A 16,420-nucleotide genomic window follows, 5' to 3' on the forward strand; every position below is an offset into this window, starting at 1 on the left:
GTGCTACGAAGGAAACTGGATTATAGACAGAAACTAATAATGAATGAATATGGGTTTGCTTTTCTTGTAATGCTAAGCCCAGAACTTTGAATAAGGACAAAGAATCATTGAGAAAATCAGTTTATTCATTGAAAAACACCACAGCTATTTCTCCATTATAGAGAAACAGACAAACACAATAATCTATTAATTAAGGTTATAAAGTATACAGTGGGCAAAATATCAGTAGTGACTTGGCTTTGAAATATAATTTTGGCATTTGGAATGTGTTATTTAACTTACCTAAACAGTTACTTTATTAGAAAACTGGAATAATGATTCCTAGCATCTAGGGTTATTCTAGCAACTGAATAATAGCAATGTTTATACTTAGCCCTTAAAAATGATAGCAATTTTATTTGACCAAATGCATGTCAAAAATTATTCCACTGACACATAAGGCATGTATGAACGTAAAAGAATATATGCTATTTTTTAGCAGTAGTGAAATCCACTAAAGGAATGAAGCAAAAAATGTCGTAGTTGTTTTCCGTGATGCTGATGCCTGAAATGAAAACAATTTAAGAAATATTCCTTGGCCACTTGTAGAACTTGTGCTGAGTGCTAGGGGGGAATGAATGAATCATGCAGAAAGTCATTCCTTGAGGAGCTTACAGCTTGAAAGGGGAGGTTATAAAACTTTTTCTGTAAAATGTGTACTAGATAGTACATTTTCTAGGCTTTATAGACTATTAGGACTCTGTTGAAACTCTTCCACTCTGCTGTTGTAATGTGGAGGCAGCCAGAGCAGTATGTAAAAGAATGGGCATGACTGGGTTCCAACCAAACTGTATTTACAGGAAGAGGAAGTAGGCTGGATGCGGCTCATGAGCTATAGTTTGTTGACCCTTTGATTAGAAGAAAATAAGGCAATTGCACAAATAGGAGTCCATGAAGGGGACTCGCAAATTGGGCAGGGATCTTGACTAGCACTTTTTATTTTGAGAACATGTTATGTTTCCATGCAATGTGCCAGGCAGTCTCTTATTTATTTTTCTATAACCTTTACTTGTAAGTAGCAATTGCTACTCTAACTTTGTAGGTGAAAACACTGAATTTCAGATCGTTTAGTTAATTTCCAAGAAGAGATTCAAGCAAAGTGCTGTAAGAAATTAAAAAAAAAATTGGGACATTACACAGAAGTGAAAGATTAATAAACTCTACATGAGACATTTTTCAAATAACTTTCCAGGACTTAAACAAGTGCAGATGAGTTAAGGAAACTGTCATTCTATTTTCTTTGTCTTGTCATCATATGTTTGTTTTCTTTCTTAAGTATACATGGTATAAATTTACAACAATGACCGATCATGTAATAAAAAAGTAGTTTAGAATATGGATTTGACTACTAGATTTAGAAATTAAAAATATTCAGGTTCAATTTCTGGTTCCAGCACTTCTTAACATAGGGAGTTTGTAATTTCATCCATAAAGTAAAAGTAACAACACTTCTATTTTAAACAATAGAAGATTTAGGAGGGGAAGTAGAGCAAGATGGCCAGATAGAACTCTCCAGAAATCCCCCCCTCTGCAGGAACACCAAATTGAACAACTGTCTACACAAGGAAGCACTTTCATAAGAACAAAAAATCAGGTGAGCAATCATAGTGATTTTAACATCATATAAGGAAAGAAGCACTGGAGAGGATAACAAAGACAGGCTTGAATTGCTGACACAACTTCCCATCCCTGGCAGCAGCTGTGTGGCACAGAGAGAGAATGTTGTATGCTTGTGGGAGGGAGTGGACAGTGATTGTGAGACTTTGCATTGGAACTCAGTGTTGCCTGTCCCAGTGAAAAGCAACGTAAGGCAGAATTCAGCCAGTGCCCACAGAGGGAGCATTTAGACCAGCCTTAGCCAGAGGGGAATCATTCATCCCACTACAATGGACTAAAGTGCTCTGGGGATCGAAATAAACTTAGGACCACAGGGATTGCAATTCCTGGACAAGTCCTGATGCTGTTCTGGGCTCAAAGTCAATGGACTTGGGGTGCAAAAGACCTAGAGAGACACCAGCTGGAGCAGCCAAGGGAGTGCTTGCTTCACTCTTCCCCCAACACCAGACAGTGCAGCTCACTGTCCCAGGGGAGACTCCCTCCTTCTGTTGAGGAGAGGAGAAAATAGGATTTTGTTTTGCAACTTCCATACAAGCTCAGCCACAGCAGAACAGGACACCAGGCAGAGTTCTGAGGACCCTGTTCCAGGCCCTTGCTCCCAGATGACATTTTTAGACATACCCTAGGCCAGTAGGGAACCTGCTGCCTTGAAGAAAAAGAGCCAGTTCTGGCAGAATTCACCACCTCCTGACTAAAGAACTTTCGGGCCTTGAATAAACACCAGCAGTAGCCAGGCAGTATTTGCCACAGGCCTTGGGTGAGGCCCAGGGCTCTCCTGGCTTCAGGCTTGACCTAGCACATTCCCAGCTGTGATGGCCTTGGGGAGACACTTTCTGTCTGAGGAAAAGAGAGGAAAGAGTAAAGGGGACTTTGTCTTGCAGCTTAGATACCACAGTAGAGTAGAGAGCACCCAGGTGGACTCCTGGGGTCCTGGATTCTAGGCCTTGGCTCCTGGATGGCATTTCTGGACTTGCCCTAGGCCGGAGGGGAGCCCATTGCCCTGAAGAGAGCTACCCAGGCCTGGCAGCATGTACTATAAGCTGCCTGAAGGCCCTTGGGTTTTGAGTGAACATCAGTAGTAGCCAGGCAGTACTTGCTGCAGGCCTGAGGCAGTGGTGACTATGGGGAGAGACTCCATCTCTTTGAGGAGAGGGAAGAGTGGGAAGACTTTGTCTTCTGGTTTGGGTGTCAGCTCAGCTGTGGCAGAATACAGTGCCATGTAGATTCCTAACATTTCTGACTCCAGGTACTTGCTCCCAGATGGCATTTCTCGACCCACCCTGGGCCACGGGGAAGCTTGCCACCATAAAGGGAAGGACACAAGCCTGGCTGTATTTGCTACCTGCTGCCTGAAGAGCCCTTGGGCTTCGAGTGAACATTGGCAGTTGCCAGGCAGTGGTCGCTGCGGGCCTTGGGAAAGACCCAGTGCTGTATTGGCTTTAGATCTGACCCAGCATAATCCTAGTGGTGGTGGTCACAGGGGTGCTTGTGTCACCCCTCTGCCAGCTCCAGACAACTCAATACACACACACACACACACACACACACACACACACACACACACACTCCATTTGGAGAAAGTTAAGGGAAGAGAACAAGAGTCTCTGCCTGGTAATCCAAAAAATTCTCCAAGAACACCAAAGTGGTACCTCTAAGAGTCTGCAAGAATCACAACGTTACTGGGTTTGAGGGTGCCCCGTAGTGCGTATACAGCTGCAGTGACCAAAGATTTGGACCATAACATTCTATTCCCTTTGAATACTTGGAAAGCCTGCCCAAGAAGGATGGGTACAAACAAGCCCAGACTGTGAAGACTACAATAAATACCTAACTCCTCAATGCCCAGACATTGATGAACATCCACAAGCATCAAGACTATCCAAAAAAACATGACCTCACCAAATGACTAAATAAGGTACCAGGGACCAATACCAGAGTGACAAAGATACATGACTTTTCAGACAGATAATTCAAAATAGTTGTTTTGAGGAAGTTCAAATAAATTTAAGATAACACAGAGAAGGGACTCAGAATCCTATCAGATAAATTTAACAAAGAGATTGAAATAATGTTTAAAAAACAAGCAGAAATTCTGGAGCTAAAATATCAATTGACATACTGAAGAATGTATCAAAGTGTCTCAATAGCAGAATTGATCAAGCAGAAGAATCAATGAGTTTGAAGACAGGCTATTTGAAACTACTCAGAAGAGACAAAAGACAAAAGAATTAAAAAAGAATGAAGCATGCCTACAAGATCTAACAAATAGCCTCCAGAGGGCAAGTATAAGAGTCATTGGCCTTAAGGAGGAGATAGAGAAAGAGATAAGGATAGAAAGTTTATTCAAGGGATAATAACAGAGAGCATTCCATGCAAATAGAAAACAAAAAAGAGCAGAAATAGATATCTTTATGTCAGACAAAGTGGAGTTCAAGACAAAAACCACAAAAAGAGAAAAAGAATGTCACTACATAATGATAAAAGGGTCAATTCAGCAAGAAGATATAACAATTGTAAATACATATGCACCCAACACTGGAGCACCCGGATATGTAATGCAAATGTTATTAAGGCTAAAGACAGAGAGAGAGAGGGAGACCCAATACAATAATAGCTGGAGACTTCAACGCATTACTTTCAGCACTGGACAGATGATCCAGACTGAAAATCAAAAGCATTGGACTTAATGTGCACTATAGACCAAAGGGACCTAATAAATAATTATAGAACATTTTATTCAATGGCTGTGGAATACACAGTCTTCTCCTTAGCACATGGATCATTCTCAAGGATAGACGATATGTTAGCCACAAAACAAGACTTAATTTTTTTTTTCAAATTGAAATTATACCAAATAGCTTCTCTGACCACAATAGAAGAAAACTAGAAAGCAATACAAGAGGAACTTTGGAAACTATACAAACACATGGAAATTAAATAATATGTGTTAGAACGACCAGTGGATCAAGGAAGAAATTAAGAAGGAAATTGAAAAATTTATTGAAACAAAAGAAAATGGAAACACAACATGCCAAAACCAATGGAATACAGTGGAAGCATTACTAAATGGACGATTTATAGCAACAAGTGCTTACATCAAAAAGACAGAAAAACTTCAAATGAACAACCTAACGACACTTCTTAAAGAACTAGAGAAGCAAGAGCAAACCAAACCCAAAAGTCATAGAATAAAAGAAATAATAAACATCAGAGCATAAATAAATAACATTGAAATAAAATAAACAATACAAAAAGTTGAAAAGTTTGAAAAGTTAAACAAAATGGACTTTTAGCCAGACTAAAAAAAAAAAAAAAAAAAAAAAGCAAAGACAAAAATAAAATCAGAGATAAATAGGAGAAATAACAACTGATACCGCAGAAATTTGAATGATCATTAGTGGCTACTATGAGCAACTATATGTCAACAAATTAGAAAACCTAGAAGAAATGGACAAATTCCTAGACCCGTGCAATCTACCAAGATTGAACCATGAAGAAATCCAAAACCTGAACCTACCAATAACAACTAGCAAGATTAAAGCCATAATAAAAAGTCTTCCAGCAGAGACAAGCGAGGGACCTAATAGCTTCACTGCTGAATTCTACCAAACACTTAAAGAATACCAATCCTACTCAAAATTACTCTGAAAAATAGAGGAGGAAGGGATACTTTGAAACTCATTCTATGAGGCCAGTATTGCCCTGATCACCAAAGACACATCAAAAAAAAGAAAACTACAGGCCAGTGTCAACGGAATATTGATGCGAAAATCCTTATCAACATACTAGCAAACCGAATTCAATAACACATTAAAAAGATCATTAATCTTGGTCATGGTTGGATTTATCCCAGAGATTCAAGGATGGTTCAATGTATGGAAATCAATGTGATACATCATATCAACAGAATAAAGGGCAAAAAAGATATGATCACTTCAACTGATGCTGAAAAAACAATTAATAAAATTCAACATCTCTTTTGAATGATAAAACCCTCAAAAATCTGGGTGTAGAAGGAACATGTCTCAACAAAATAAAAGCCATATATGGCAAACCTACAGATAGTATCACACTCAATGGGGGAAAGCCTTTTCTCTAAGATCTGGAACACAACAATGATGCCCACTTTCACCATTGTTATTCAACATAGTACTGGAAGTCCTAGCTGTGGCAATCAGATAACAGGCAGAAAAAAAGGCATCCAAAATGGAAAGGAACAAATCAAATCATCCTTGTGGGCAGATGATATGATCTTATATTTGAAAAAATCCTAAAAATTACACCAAAAATCTATTAGAACTGATAAACAAAGTCAGTAAAGTTGCAGGTTACTAAATCAATATACAAAAATCAATAGCATTTCTATATGCTAACAGCGAGCTAGCTGAAAAAGAAATCAAGAAAGTAATACCACTGACAATAGCTACAAATAAAATAAGATACCTAGTGATAAACTTAACCAAAGAAGTAAAAGATCTCTATAGTGAAAACCATAAAACATTGATGGAAGAAATTGAAGAGGACACAAAAAAGGAAAGATATTCTATGCTCATGGGTTGGAAGAATCAATATTGTTAAAATGTTCATACTACCCAAAGCAATCTACTTATTCAACACAATCTCTATCAAAATACCAATGACATTCTTCAGAGAATAAAAAGCAAACTCCTATTTATATGGAACACAAAACACCCAGAATAGACAAACCCATTTTTAACAAAAATAACAAAACTGAAGGAATCACATCATCTGACTTCAAATTATACTACAGAGTTATAATAACCAAAACAGCATGGTACTGGCATAAAAACAGACACATAGACTAACGGAACAGAATAGAGTTCTGTGTGCAGTTCTGTACGCAGAAATAAATCCATACATCTACAGTAAACTCATTTTCAACAAAGGAGCAGGAACATACATTGGGGAAAGTCTCTTCAATAAATGGTGCTAAGAAAACTGGATATCCATATGCAGAAGAATGAAACTAGACTCCTATCTCTCACTGTTTACAGATATCAAATCCAAATGGATTAAAGACTTACTTATAAGTCCTCAACCTAGGAAACTCCTACAAGAAAACATTGGGGAAACTTCCCAGGGCATTGATCTGGATAAAGATTTCTCTGCCCCACAAGCAGAGGTGACCAAAGCTAAAATGGACAAATGAAATTACATCAAGTTAAAAAGCTTCTGCACGACAAAGCAAACAAACAGTCAAGTAAAGAGACAACTCATAGAGTAGGAGAAAATATTCTCAAACTATCCATCTAACAAGTGATTAATAATCAGACTATATAAAGAGCTCAAACAATAGGAAAAAATCTAATAATCCAATTCAAAATGGACAAAATATCTGAATAGATAGTTCTCAAAAGAAGACATACAAATGACAAACAGGCATATGAAAAAGCCCTCAACACCACTGATCATCAGAGAAATGCAAATCAAAACTACAGTGAGATATCATCTTATCCCAGTTAGAATGACTTTTATCCAGAAGACAGGCAATAACAAATGCTGGCAAGGACGTGGAAAAAAGAGAATCATTGTACTCTGTTGGTGGGAATGTAAATTAGTACAGTCACTGGAGACAACGTTTGGAAGTTCCTCAAAAATCTAAAAATAGAGTTACCACACAATCCAGCAATCCCACTGCTAGGTATATACCCCAAAGAAAGGAAATCAGTATGTCAAAGAAATATCTGCACTCTCATGTTTATTGATGCACCATTCACAAGAGCCAAGATTTGGAAGCAACCTAAGTGTCCGTCAACAGACAGTTGGGTAAAGAAAATGTGTTACATACACATAATGGAGTACTATTCAGCCATAAAAAGAATGAGATTCTGTCATTTGCAACAACATGGATGGAATGGAGATCATTATATTAAGTGAAATAAGCTAGGCACAGAAAGACAAACTTTATATGTTCTCATTCGTTTGCGAGAGCTAAAAATTAAAACAACTGATTTCATGGAGATAGAGTAGAAGGATGGTTACCAGAGGCTGGGAAGGGTAGTGGAGTTAATGGGTACGATAATACTGTTAGTAGAATGAGATCTAGTATTTGATAGCACATTCTTCACAGATGATATTACATGTGAATATAATTATATTACTGTGACATTCTTCACAGATTATATTACATGTATAATATATTAATATGACTATAGAGACTATATTAATATGTGCAATATATTGTTGAATACAGTCAACATATATTAAAATAACTAAAAGGGTATAACTGGAATGTTTATAACACAAAGAAATGATTAATGCTTGAGGTGATGAATACCCCATTTATCTGGATTTTATTATTATGGACTGTATGCCTGTATCAAAATAGCTCATGTACCCCATAAATATATACACCTACTATGTACCCATAAAATTAAAAGTTAAAAATAGAAGATTTAAGTAAAACAATGTTAAGTATCATATCTGAGTCACTCAATAAATTACAGCTAGAATATGCTGCTATTCAAAATAAAGATAATAAAATGAAGAGGATGGACAGGAGGAGAAGAACAAGAAAGAGGAAGATCTAGGAGTGGAAGCAAGTAGCCGACATAAGAATATATTAACACCCTGGGTGAGAGATAATGAAGGTGTAAAATATAAGTGTGTCAGTTGAAAAGTTTCCCTTAATATATACCTCCGTTAATAAAAACTGTGTTGCAGATATATATTTTTAAATCATATTTATCTAAACTTTTGTTATTATATTCTCAATATCTAAACTCTCCAGATCAATATCTCTTACATATACATACTAACTAGGTAGACACACATACGTATATATGTTTATACGAACACCTGTGTATAATAATAAAAGTTTTTCTTATGTGTTGTAATGTTTTGCTTCAAGCGTCATGCCTTACACTAGACCAGTTCTCATTTACTCCCAGCCTTCTTAAGTGGCCTTACCTTAAGTGATATCCAATTCCCCATTTCTTCTTTAGAAACAAAGAAGAGCCTGCACACTTTAGCTTCCCTTGGGAGAGAAATACTTTCCTGTCTGAAAAAGAAGAGCAAAGAAGAAAGTTTGTTAAAACGTGGTCCATTCATTTCCAAGAAAAGACAGGTAACCATCTATATAATCAAACTTTAATTCAGGAGCTTCTAAGCTTTTAAACACAGGGCTTGATAACAATTCAATGAAATAGATACATTTTAATCTCGTTTACATACCGTATTTTGCAATCCATCCCATCAGGGAGGTTAAATTTTGTGGATATATGTTCTAATATAGAAAATTATCCCATTATATATTTTAACAGATGAAACATTAAAAATCATTTGAATATTTCAAGTGGATTTCCCTCAATTCTGAGTAAAAGGATTGATCTCTTAGAATCTAAACTTCACTTAGTTTTCAATAAGCGAGTTTCCTGGCAGATCATGCTTCTATGTGACCAAATTGTACAAAATTCTACAAGATACACTGAAATGGTTGCAAGAGGCTTTGTGTCCAGGTCAAATTACCACCAGCCGTTCAATTTACCAGATACAGCTAGATTGCCGAATTACAAAATATAACTGTTCAGAGAACAATCCATATTTTTGAGATCTCTTCAAGTCCTCCTCAGGGTACTTAACAGAAACCAGTGATTACCTGCCAGGATGTCGGCCTCATCCATGAACTGGGTACTGAAGAGGATCACGCGGTCTGTTTTGCGTTCTTTCAGAAGGTTCCATACTTGATGTCTTGAAAAGGGATCCAATCCAGCAGTTGGTTCATCCAACAGGAAAATCTATAAACGAGGAAAGTATATAAAGCGGTTTTCCACAAAGGTGAAGTTCTTCCAGAAAACAATGCAAAAACCATATTGATTATATTTAACAGAATATTATGGTTAGGATTTATATACTGTATTTAATGTTCTATTATGAATATTTTATAGCACATGTTCTTTGCAAATAAAATATTTGAACTATTACCAAAAGTTCCCATTTTTTAAAAATTTGAATTCACCTGCAAATTCAGTGTGACTCACCTGAGGATCTCCTAAAATGGCAATCCCAAAGGTTAGCTTTCTTTTCTGTCCACCACTTAAGTTTTGAGCAAGAACATCCTGAATATTTTTCATTTCCAATTCCAGCAAAACTCTCTGTATCTAACCAAAAGACAGTATTTATGTCATACACCAAAATGTATTCCTCTTTTAAAAATTTATAAATACAAGGCTGTAAAGTGTAAATGGTTAAAAGCACAAACACTAGGCCAGGCACAGTGGCTCACGCCTGTAGTCCCAGCACTTTGGGAGGCCAAGGTGGGCAGATCACGAGGTGAGGAGTTCGATACCAGCCTGGCCAACATGGTGAAACCTCATCTCTACTAAAAATACAAAAATTAGCCAAGTATGGTGGTGCGTGCCTGTAATCCCAGCTATTCAGGAGGCTGAGGCAGGAGAATCGCTTGTACCTGGGAGGCACAGGTTACAGTGAGCCGATATAGGGTCATTGCACTCCAGCCTGGGCGACAAGAACAAAACTCTATCTCAAAAAAAAAGCACAAACACTGGAGCCAAACTTCCCGGGTTTGAATGTCAGGCACATTAACTAGTAAGTTGGTCAAGTTACTTGCTCTCTTGAACCGCATGTATAAGATAGGGATAATAATAGCACCTATCTTATAGGGTTGCTATGAAGAATGAATGATTTATTAGATTAAAAGTTAAGGATATGCTTGGCACATTGTAAATTATATGCAATGTTAGCTATTGTTTAAATTGGATTTTCTTGTCCAACAATTGTACAACGATTTGCACACAAATAATTTAAAATTAAAACTCAGTGCAAACAGGTTTTAATAATCTTATTTTGACCAACACATTAACTCTAACACATTTATGTACCTCTTTTTTTTTTTTTTTGAGATGGAGTCTCACTCTGTCACCCAGGCAGGAGTGTGGTGGCTCGATCTCAGCCCACTGCAAGCTCTGCCTCCCGGGTGCACACCATTCTCCTGCCTCAGCCTCCTGAGTAGCTGGGACTACAGGTGCCCACCACCACGCCCGGCTAATTTTTTTGTATTTTCAGTAGAGACGGGGTTTCACTGTGTTAACCAGGATGGTCTTGATCTCCTGATCTCGTGATCCGTCAGCCTTGGCCTCCTAAAGTGCTGGCATTACAGGCATGAGCCACCGCGCCCAGCTATTTATGTACCTCTTTATCCACTTCTTGTGGCAGAATCCCTTTTATTTTAGCAAAGAGTCTGAGGTTTTCTCTGACAGTGAGGAAGTCAAATTGCACATTGGATTGTGGGCAAACTCCAGTCAGCTTGCTGAGATTTTCTAGGTCAGCCACTTCTGAAAGCTTATTGTTATAGATGGTGACTGAACCTGTAACAAAGGAAAAGTTAATATCAAGATAAGGCTTAAGATATTTCTTAATAAAATCACTGATAATTAAGTGTTGTATGTATGACTTTATCTTCACAGTTTATACAATTCAGGCATTAGAAACTTCTACTTTAGTTGCATAGTATACTGAAAAACTGTTCCCACCTGCAGCTTTTCTCATCAAGGTATAGTCTCTTTGTCTACCCCTCACATTTAGCTTTGCCTATATACCCCGTAGGATCCTAGCAAATGTGATACAAGCAGAGTCTGATGAAGAGCTTCTACCTAGTGATTTGTCTTTGCTTGCTGCTGGGATCATGCAGATCATTGGGTGAAGAATCCTAGTGGGCCTTCTGAAAGATATATTTCCATGTGGGAAGAGACAAACAACCATCCTAACAGAAGCCCCAGATATGTGAGTGAGGCCATGGTAAATCATCCAGCCCCAGTCACTTTGGTCCAGAATAGAAAAACTGCCCAGTCAACCCACAGAATCATGGGGAGCAGTAAGACATGAAATCAACTTAAATGTCTATCAAAGACAGCCTAGATGAAGAAAATGGGGGTGCGTATACACCATGGAATATTATGCAGCTATAAAAAAGAACAAGATCATATCTTTTGTGGGAACTTGGGTGGAGCTGGAGGCCATCATCTTTAGCAAACTAATGCAGGAACAGAAAATGAAATACCATATGTTCTCACTTATAAGAGGGAGCTAAATGATAAGAACTTATAAACACAAAAAAGCAAATAACAGACACTGGGGTCTACTTGATGAGGGAGGGTTGAAGGAGGGAGAGGAGCAGAAAAGATAACTATTGGGTACTGGGCTTAATACCTGGGTCATGTAATAATATGTTCAACAAACCCCCATGACATGTGTTTATCTATGTAACAAAGCTTCACATGCACCCCCAAACCTAAAATAAAAAATAAAAAAAATTAAAAAAAAAACCTTATTGCTAAAAAAAAGAGAAAAGAAAAAAGAGCTGAAAGATACAAGCTGGAATGCCAAATAGTAACTAATGACCACGAAACTAATTACTATGAAGTACTCAGACTCCATATGCAGTATAGCAATTAAATATTACATACTTCTGTAGAATATTACTATTAAATGAAATTCAGTTTTTCCCTAGATATGTGTGTTTGTGATTAACACTTGAAAAAACTTTATATTAACAGCTGATTTATTTGTCAGTTGACTTTGAAAACAAACTAGTTTGTACCTTTGATGGGAATAGACAACCCACTAAGAATGTTTAGCAGTGTTGACTTTCCAGCTCCACTGTGACCAAGTATTGCAGTGATTTGGCCTTCATAAATGTCAAATACCAGATCTAGGAAGAAAAAAGGAAAGGAAAGAAAGATAAGATAAAGGGATGAAAAAAGAGGTGGAGAAAAAGGAAGAAAAACAATTAAAACCACAGATAAAATTCTATTATGGAGCCAATGAATCATTATTTATTTCCTTGAATGGTTGTTTTTTCTATATATAAATATAGTGAGTTGTTAAATTCAAAATAAAACATTAAAAGTTCCCTCTATAAACTTATTTCTCAAAATAGCTTCTTTTGAAATTTTGAGATGACTTAGTTTAAATGAATGAAACATGTCTATGTAATAGGTTCATTGACATTTCCTACATATGGTAGGTCAATGTTAGTATTTATTAAATGGAAGAATAAATTAATGGTAAATGATTACATGGCTAAAATTCCTTTGAGGTAAGTGACATTTTCACACCAAAGAAAAACATACGGTATCTACCAATAGCTTTTGGATTACAGAAGACAAAGTTGAGTTTGTAGAAAAAAAAAACCCAGAATATCCTTAGACTACCTCAATATTACCCAGTATTGATTCTAAATACATTTGTATCTAAAACATATTCCTTTTTTTCTAACTTTTATAAAGTAGAAGCCATATGTTAGAAAAAAAATATATTATGTAGTTCAAATAACTCTTTTCAAGCCTGAAATACCACCACTGATTACTCACTGAAAGCAAAACTGAATTAAAATCAGGAAATCAATATTAATATAATAAATATTTTCTCTCTCTCTCTTTTTTTTTTTTTTTTTTTTTTTTTTACCTTTCAAGGCTTCTATTTTATCAGGCTTTCCTTTATATTCTTTTGTAACATTTCTGATTCTGAAAAAGAAGAAAAGATATTTCAAAGTGACAATTTTCTACAGTTTGTAATTTCCAGTTTGGTAGACAGGATTGGATGAATCTTATCTTCAGGGCACATGAAGATCTAGGTCTTCACTCTTACACAGTCATAGTTGTGTGACAGAATCAGCTAGAATACTGCTTGCCAACCCTGTCTGCACATTGGCATCACGTGAGGAGTTATAAGAATTTAACTGTGCTTGGGACCTATAAGCAAATGTTCCATAGATTGGGGTATAAGCTAATATTAGTATTGGAGAACAGGATCACCTCTAAGTTACAAAGCTAAGGAAGCTAGACCAAGAGATGACATGGACATCAGGTACCCAAAGGCTCCTGCGAACCACTGGCACAGGTTGGAAAGATCTTTGGCTATCCTGATTCAAGGTCTCCAAGAGTTCATTAAGAGCTACAGTAAGAAAGAAAATCAATGTATCATAATAGCAAGAGCATGAGGTTCACAGTACTGCCCACCTAAGCTTATCCCATTACGACCACCTAGGGCTGTGTTACCTTAACCAACGTACTTATTCCAGGTCATGAAGTTTCAGGTTTCACAACCTGAAAATTTGCAGGGCTTTAGGACTGTGTTGTAAATGAAATATTTCATCTTGCATGTACAGTGCATATAAGATGACATTGGTTACATGGTGATGATGGCTATAGAAAGGCATGAAATAAAGGAATGAAATGAACTTATGCTGGGTACTATTGTAGGTCTGGAATCCGAGGCCCTTAAATCTGCATGGTTTTATTTTACCAGGTAAGTGTATAATCCATAAGCCAAATCAAATTTATGTTTCTTATTTTATCATCTACTATTCATAAAATATTGTCTCTATTCATATAAAGCTGTTTAACTAGAGTTTTTTTTATTTTTCTGAGGGAGAGCCTTGCTCTGTCATCTAGGCTGGAGTGCAGTGGCACAGTATCGGCTCACTGCAACCTCCGCCTCCTGGGTTCCAGCGATTCTGGGGCCTTAGCGTCCCAAGTAGCTGGGATTACTGGTGTGCACCATCATGCTTGGCTAATTTTTGTGTTTTTAGTGAAGACCGGGTTTTGCCATGCTGCCCAAGCTGGTCTCAAACTCCTGAGCTCAAGTGATCCACCCGCCTCAGCCTCCCAAAGTGTTGGGATTACAGATATGAGCCACCACTCCTGGCCAAAGCTGTTTAATTAGATATGCTTATTTTTAATTCCATTTTACCATCATTCCATAGCACCTATAATTGGGCAAGGTGTTAAAGAGATCAAAGAGGAACAAAAAGAAACACATAAACACATCGAATAAAGCCCCTGTTTTACTCTGAGCTGCTCTGCTAGAGTAAACCTAGCTTAGTTATGGGACAAATAAAAATATGGAAGATAAATATGGAACAGGCTAAAATAACAAAATGAAATAGGCTCTTTAGAAGTTCAGCAACCTGGGATAATCTGAGACATTTCACAGGGGGCTGACACGGGCTGGTCATTGCGATGAGTATGACTTGGATAGTCAGGGATCTTAAGGATTTTCTTCCTATTTTCTCATATCTGGAAATAAAAGTCACCAGCACCAAACAAAATGGACATTTTGTTGTCACACAGAATGAGATAAGCTTAATTCTGAAGGGCGCCTCTTCCTGAATTCCCTTTGTATCTACCTCTAGGCCTTTTCTTTGTCCTTCTTTCTTACTCTTTCTTTCATCTTCTTTTAAAGGACAAAAAATAGAAGAAAAATGAGAAGTTTAAAAAGTGGAGAGAAAAGGCCAGGCACAGTGGCTCATGCCTGTAATCCCAACACTTTGGGAGGCCGAGGCAGGCAGATCACCTGAGGTCAGGTGTTCGAGACCAGCCTGACCAACATGGAGAAACCCCATCTCTACTAAAAATACAAAACTAGCTGGGCATGGTGGTGCATGCCTATAATCCTAGCTACTTGGGAGGCTGAGGCAGGAGAATCGCTTGAACCCGGGAGGCAGAGGTTGCGGTGAGCTGAGATCGCACCATTGCACTCCAGCCTGGGCAACAAGAGTGAAACTCCATCTCAGAAAAAAAAAGAAAAATAAAAGGAGAGAAAAAGGAGACAGATGAGGTGGGGACAAAGAATGAATAACTGAGACCTAGTAAAGCAATGAGGGAGGCTGAGGATGGAGAGAAACAAATAAAAGACTGAATCCAAGCAAGGGTTTTGCTGAATTATCTTAGCTGGTAAAATTTAAGCTTTTATTTAGTGTGAATGTTAGGCTGTAAGGGGTTGGTAAAGGGGTCTTCCTTTGAACTTGAGGTGGAAAGTGACAGAAGCAGCGTAGGTGAGGACAGGTGGGAACTGTCTACAGTGCACAAAAGGGAAAACTGCTTGCCTCAGGTGCTAACTCTTAGCTTTCTGCCTTTTTGCCCTGTTCTCCACCTGCAGCCTTATTACCTGATGGCTTCTTTCCCATGGAATTCTGGAGGCACTGGTTCAAAAGAGTCATGAGATGAGGGATCGGCATCCATTTCATCTTCAAGGGCCACGTGATCAGCCTTTTGTGTTTGAGACCAAAATGAGGACTTCAGGAAAAACAAAGGTGGACGCCGATGTCCATATTCATCTACATGGCCAGAAGACAAATATTGGTTCAATCAGCATGTTGGGGAGAGAGAGTCACAGTAATGTTACATGGCAATGCAGCCCCTTTGTTGCTAAACCTGAACATATGGTCAACACCAGGTAATGCACGTTTTGACACATGTAGCTTCATAAGGAACAAAAAAATTACCAGATGTCTCTATTATAATAGATCCTATAGGAAGCAATGAAAATGTGATTTTTAAATATTTCCAAAGGAATTTAAATAAATGTTTTAGAATTTCTTAACCTCAAGAAAGACAGATTGAATTGTTAATGTAAGATATGCAGGCATGCTGAATTCTGTCTGGAAGACCAGGTGTCATTACATAGGCAAAGAAAGAAGAAATTGAGAACGACTATTGGATACCTTAAAACAAACCAAAACAAAACAAAACAAAACAAAACAAAACAAAACAAAAAACCCAAGAGAAGATAGAAGAGGATTTAAGAAAAGTAAATGACACATTTGTAAGAAAGAAAAAGAACACGATAAAATAATTAATTGAAACTTAAAGTGAATACTTTTAAAGCTATTTTGTATTTCTGCTTTATTTCATCCCCAAACCATAATTTTCCTCTGAAGCAAATTTATGATCTGCTTTAAAGACATGTTACTCATAAACATCTTGCTGGAAACGAATCCAGC

At 37.4% G+C, this 16,420-nt stretch overlaps 1 protein-coding gene across 2 annotated transcripts in view; it reads right to left on the reverse strand.

Moving 5' to 3' along the window:
- ABCA8 (ATP binding cassette subfamily A member 8) overlaps nucleotides 1–16,420 on the reverse strand; it is a 79,602-nt gene that overhangs the window by 36,874 nt on the left and 26,308 nt on the right. For both annotated transcript variants that reach the window (XM_010353117.2, XM_010353118.2), the window contains 7 exons: nucleotides 15,586–15,754; nucleotides 13,102–13,160; nucleotides 12,236–12,346; nucleotides 10,828–11,003; nucleotides 9,657–9,776; nucleotides 9,275–9,413; nucleotides 8,587–8,677 (listed from right to left, as the gene is read on the reverse strand). In XM_010353117.2, coding sequence (XP_010351419.2) covers nucleotides 8,587–8,677; nucleotides 9,275–9,413; nucleotides 9,657–9,776; nucleotides 10,828–11,003; nucleotides 12,236–12,346; nucleotides 13,102–13,160; nucleotides 15,586–15,754 — 865 coding nt within the window. The remainder of the gene's footprint in view (nucleotides 1–8,586; nucleotides 8,678–9,274; nucleotides 9,414–9,656; nucleotides 9,777–10,827; nucleotides 11,004–12,235; nucleotides 12,347–13,101; nucleotides 13,161–15,585; nucleotides 15,755–16,420) is intronic.

The sequence above is a fragment of the Rhinopithecus roxellana genome, chromosome 19 (genome assembly GCF_007565055.1).
Source record: "Rhinopithecus roxellana isolate Shanxi Qingling chromosome 19, ASM756505v1, whole genome shotgun sequence".
Lineage (NCBI taxonomy): Eukaryota > Metazoa > Chordata > Mammalia > Primates > Cercopithecidae > Rhinopithecus > Rhinopithecus roxellana.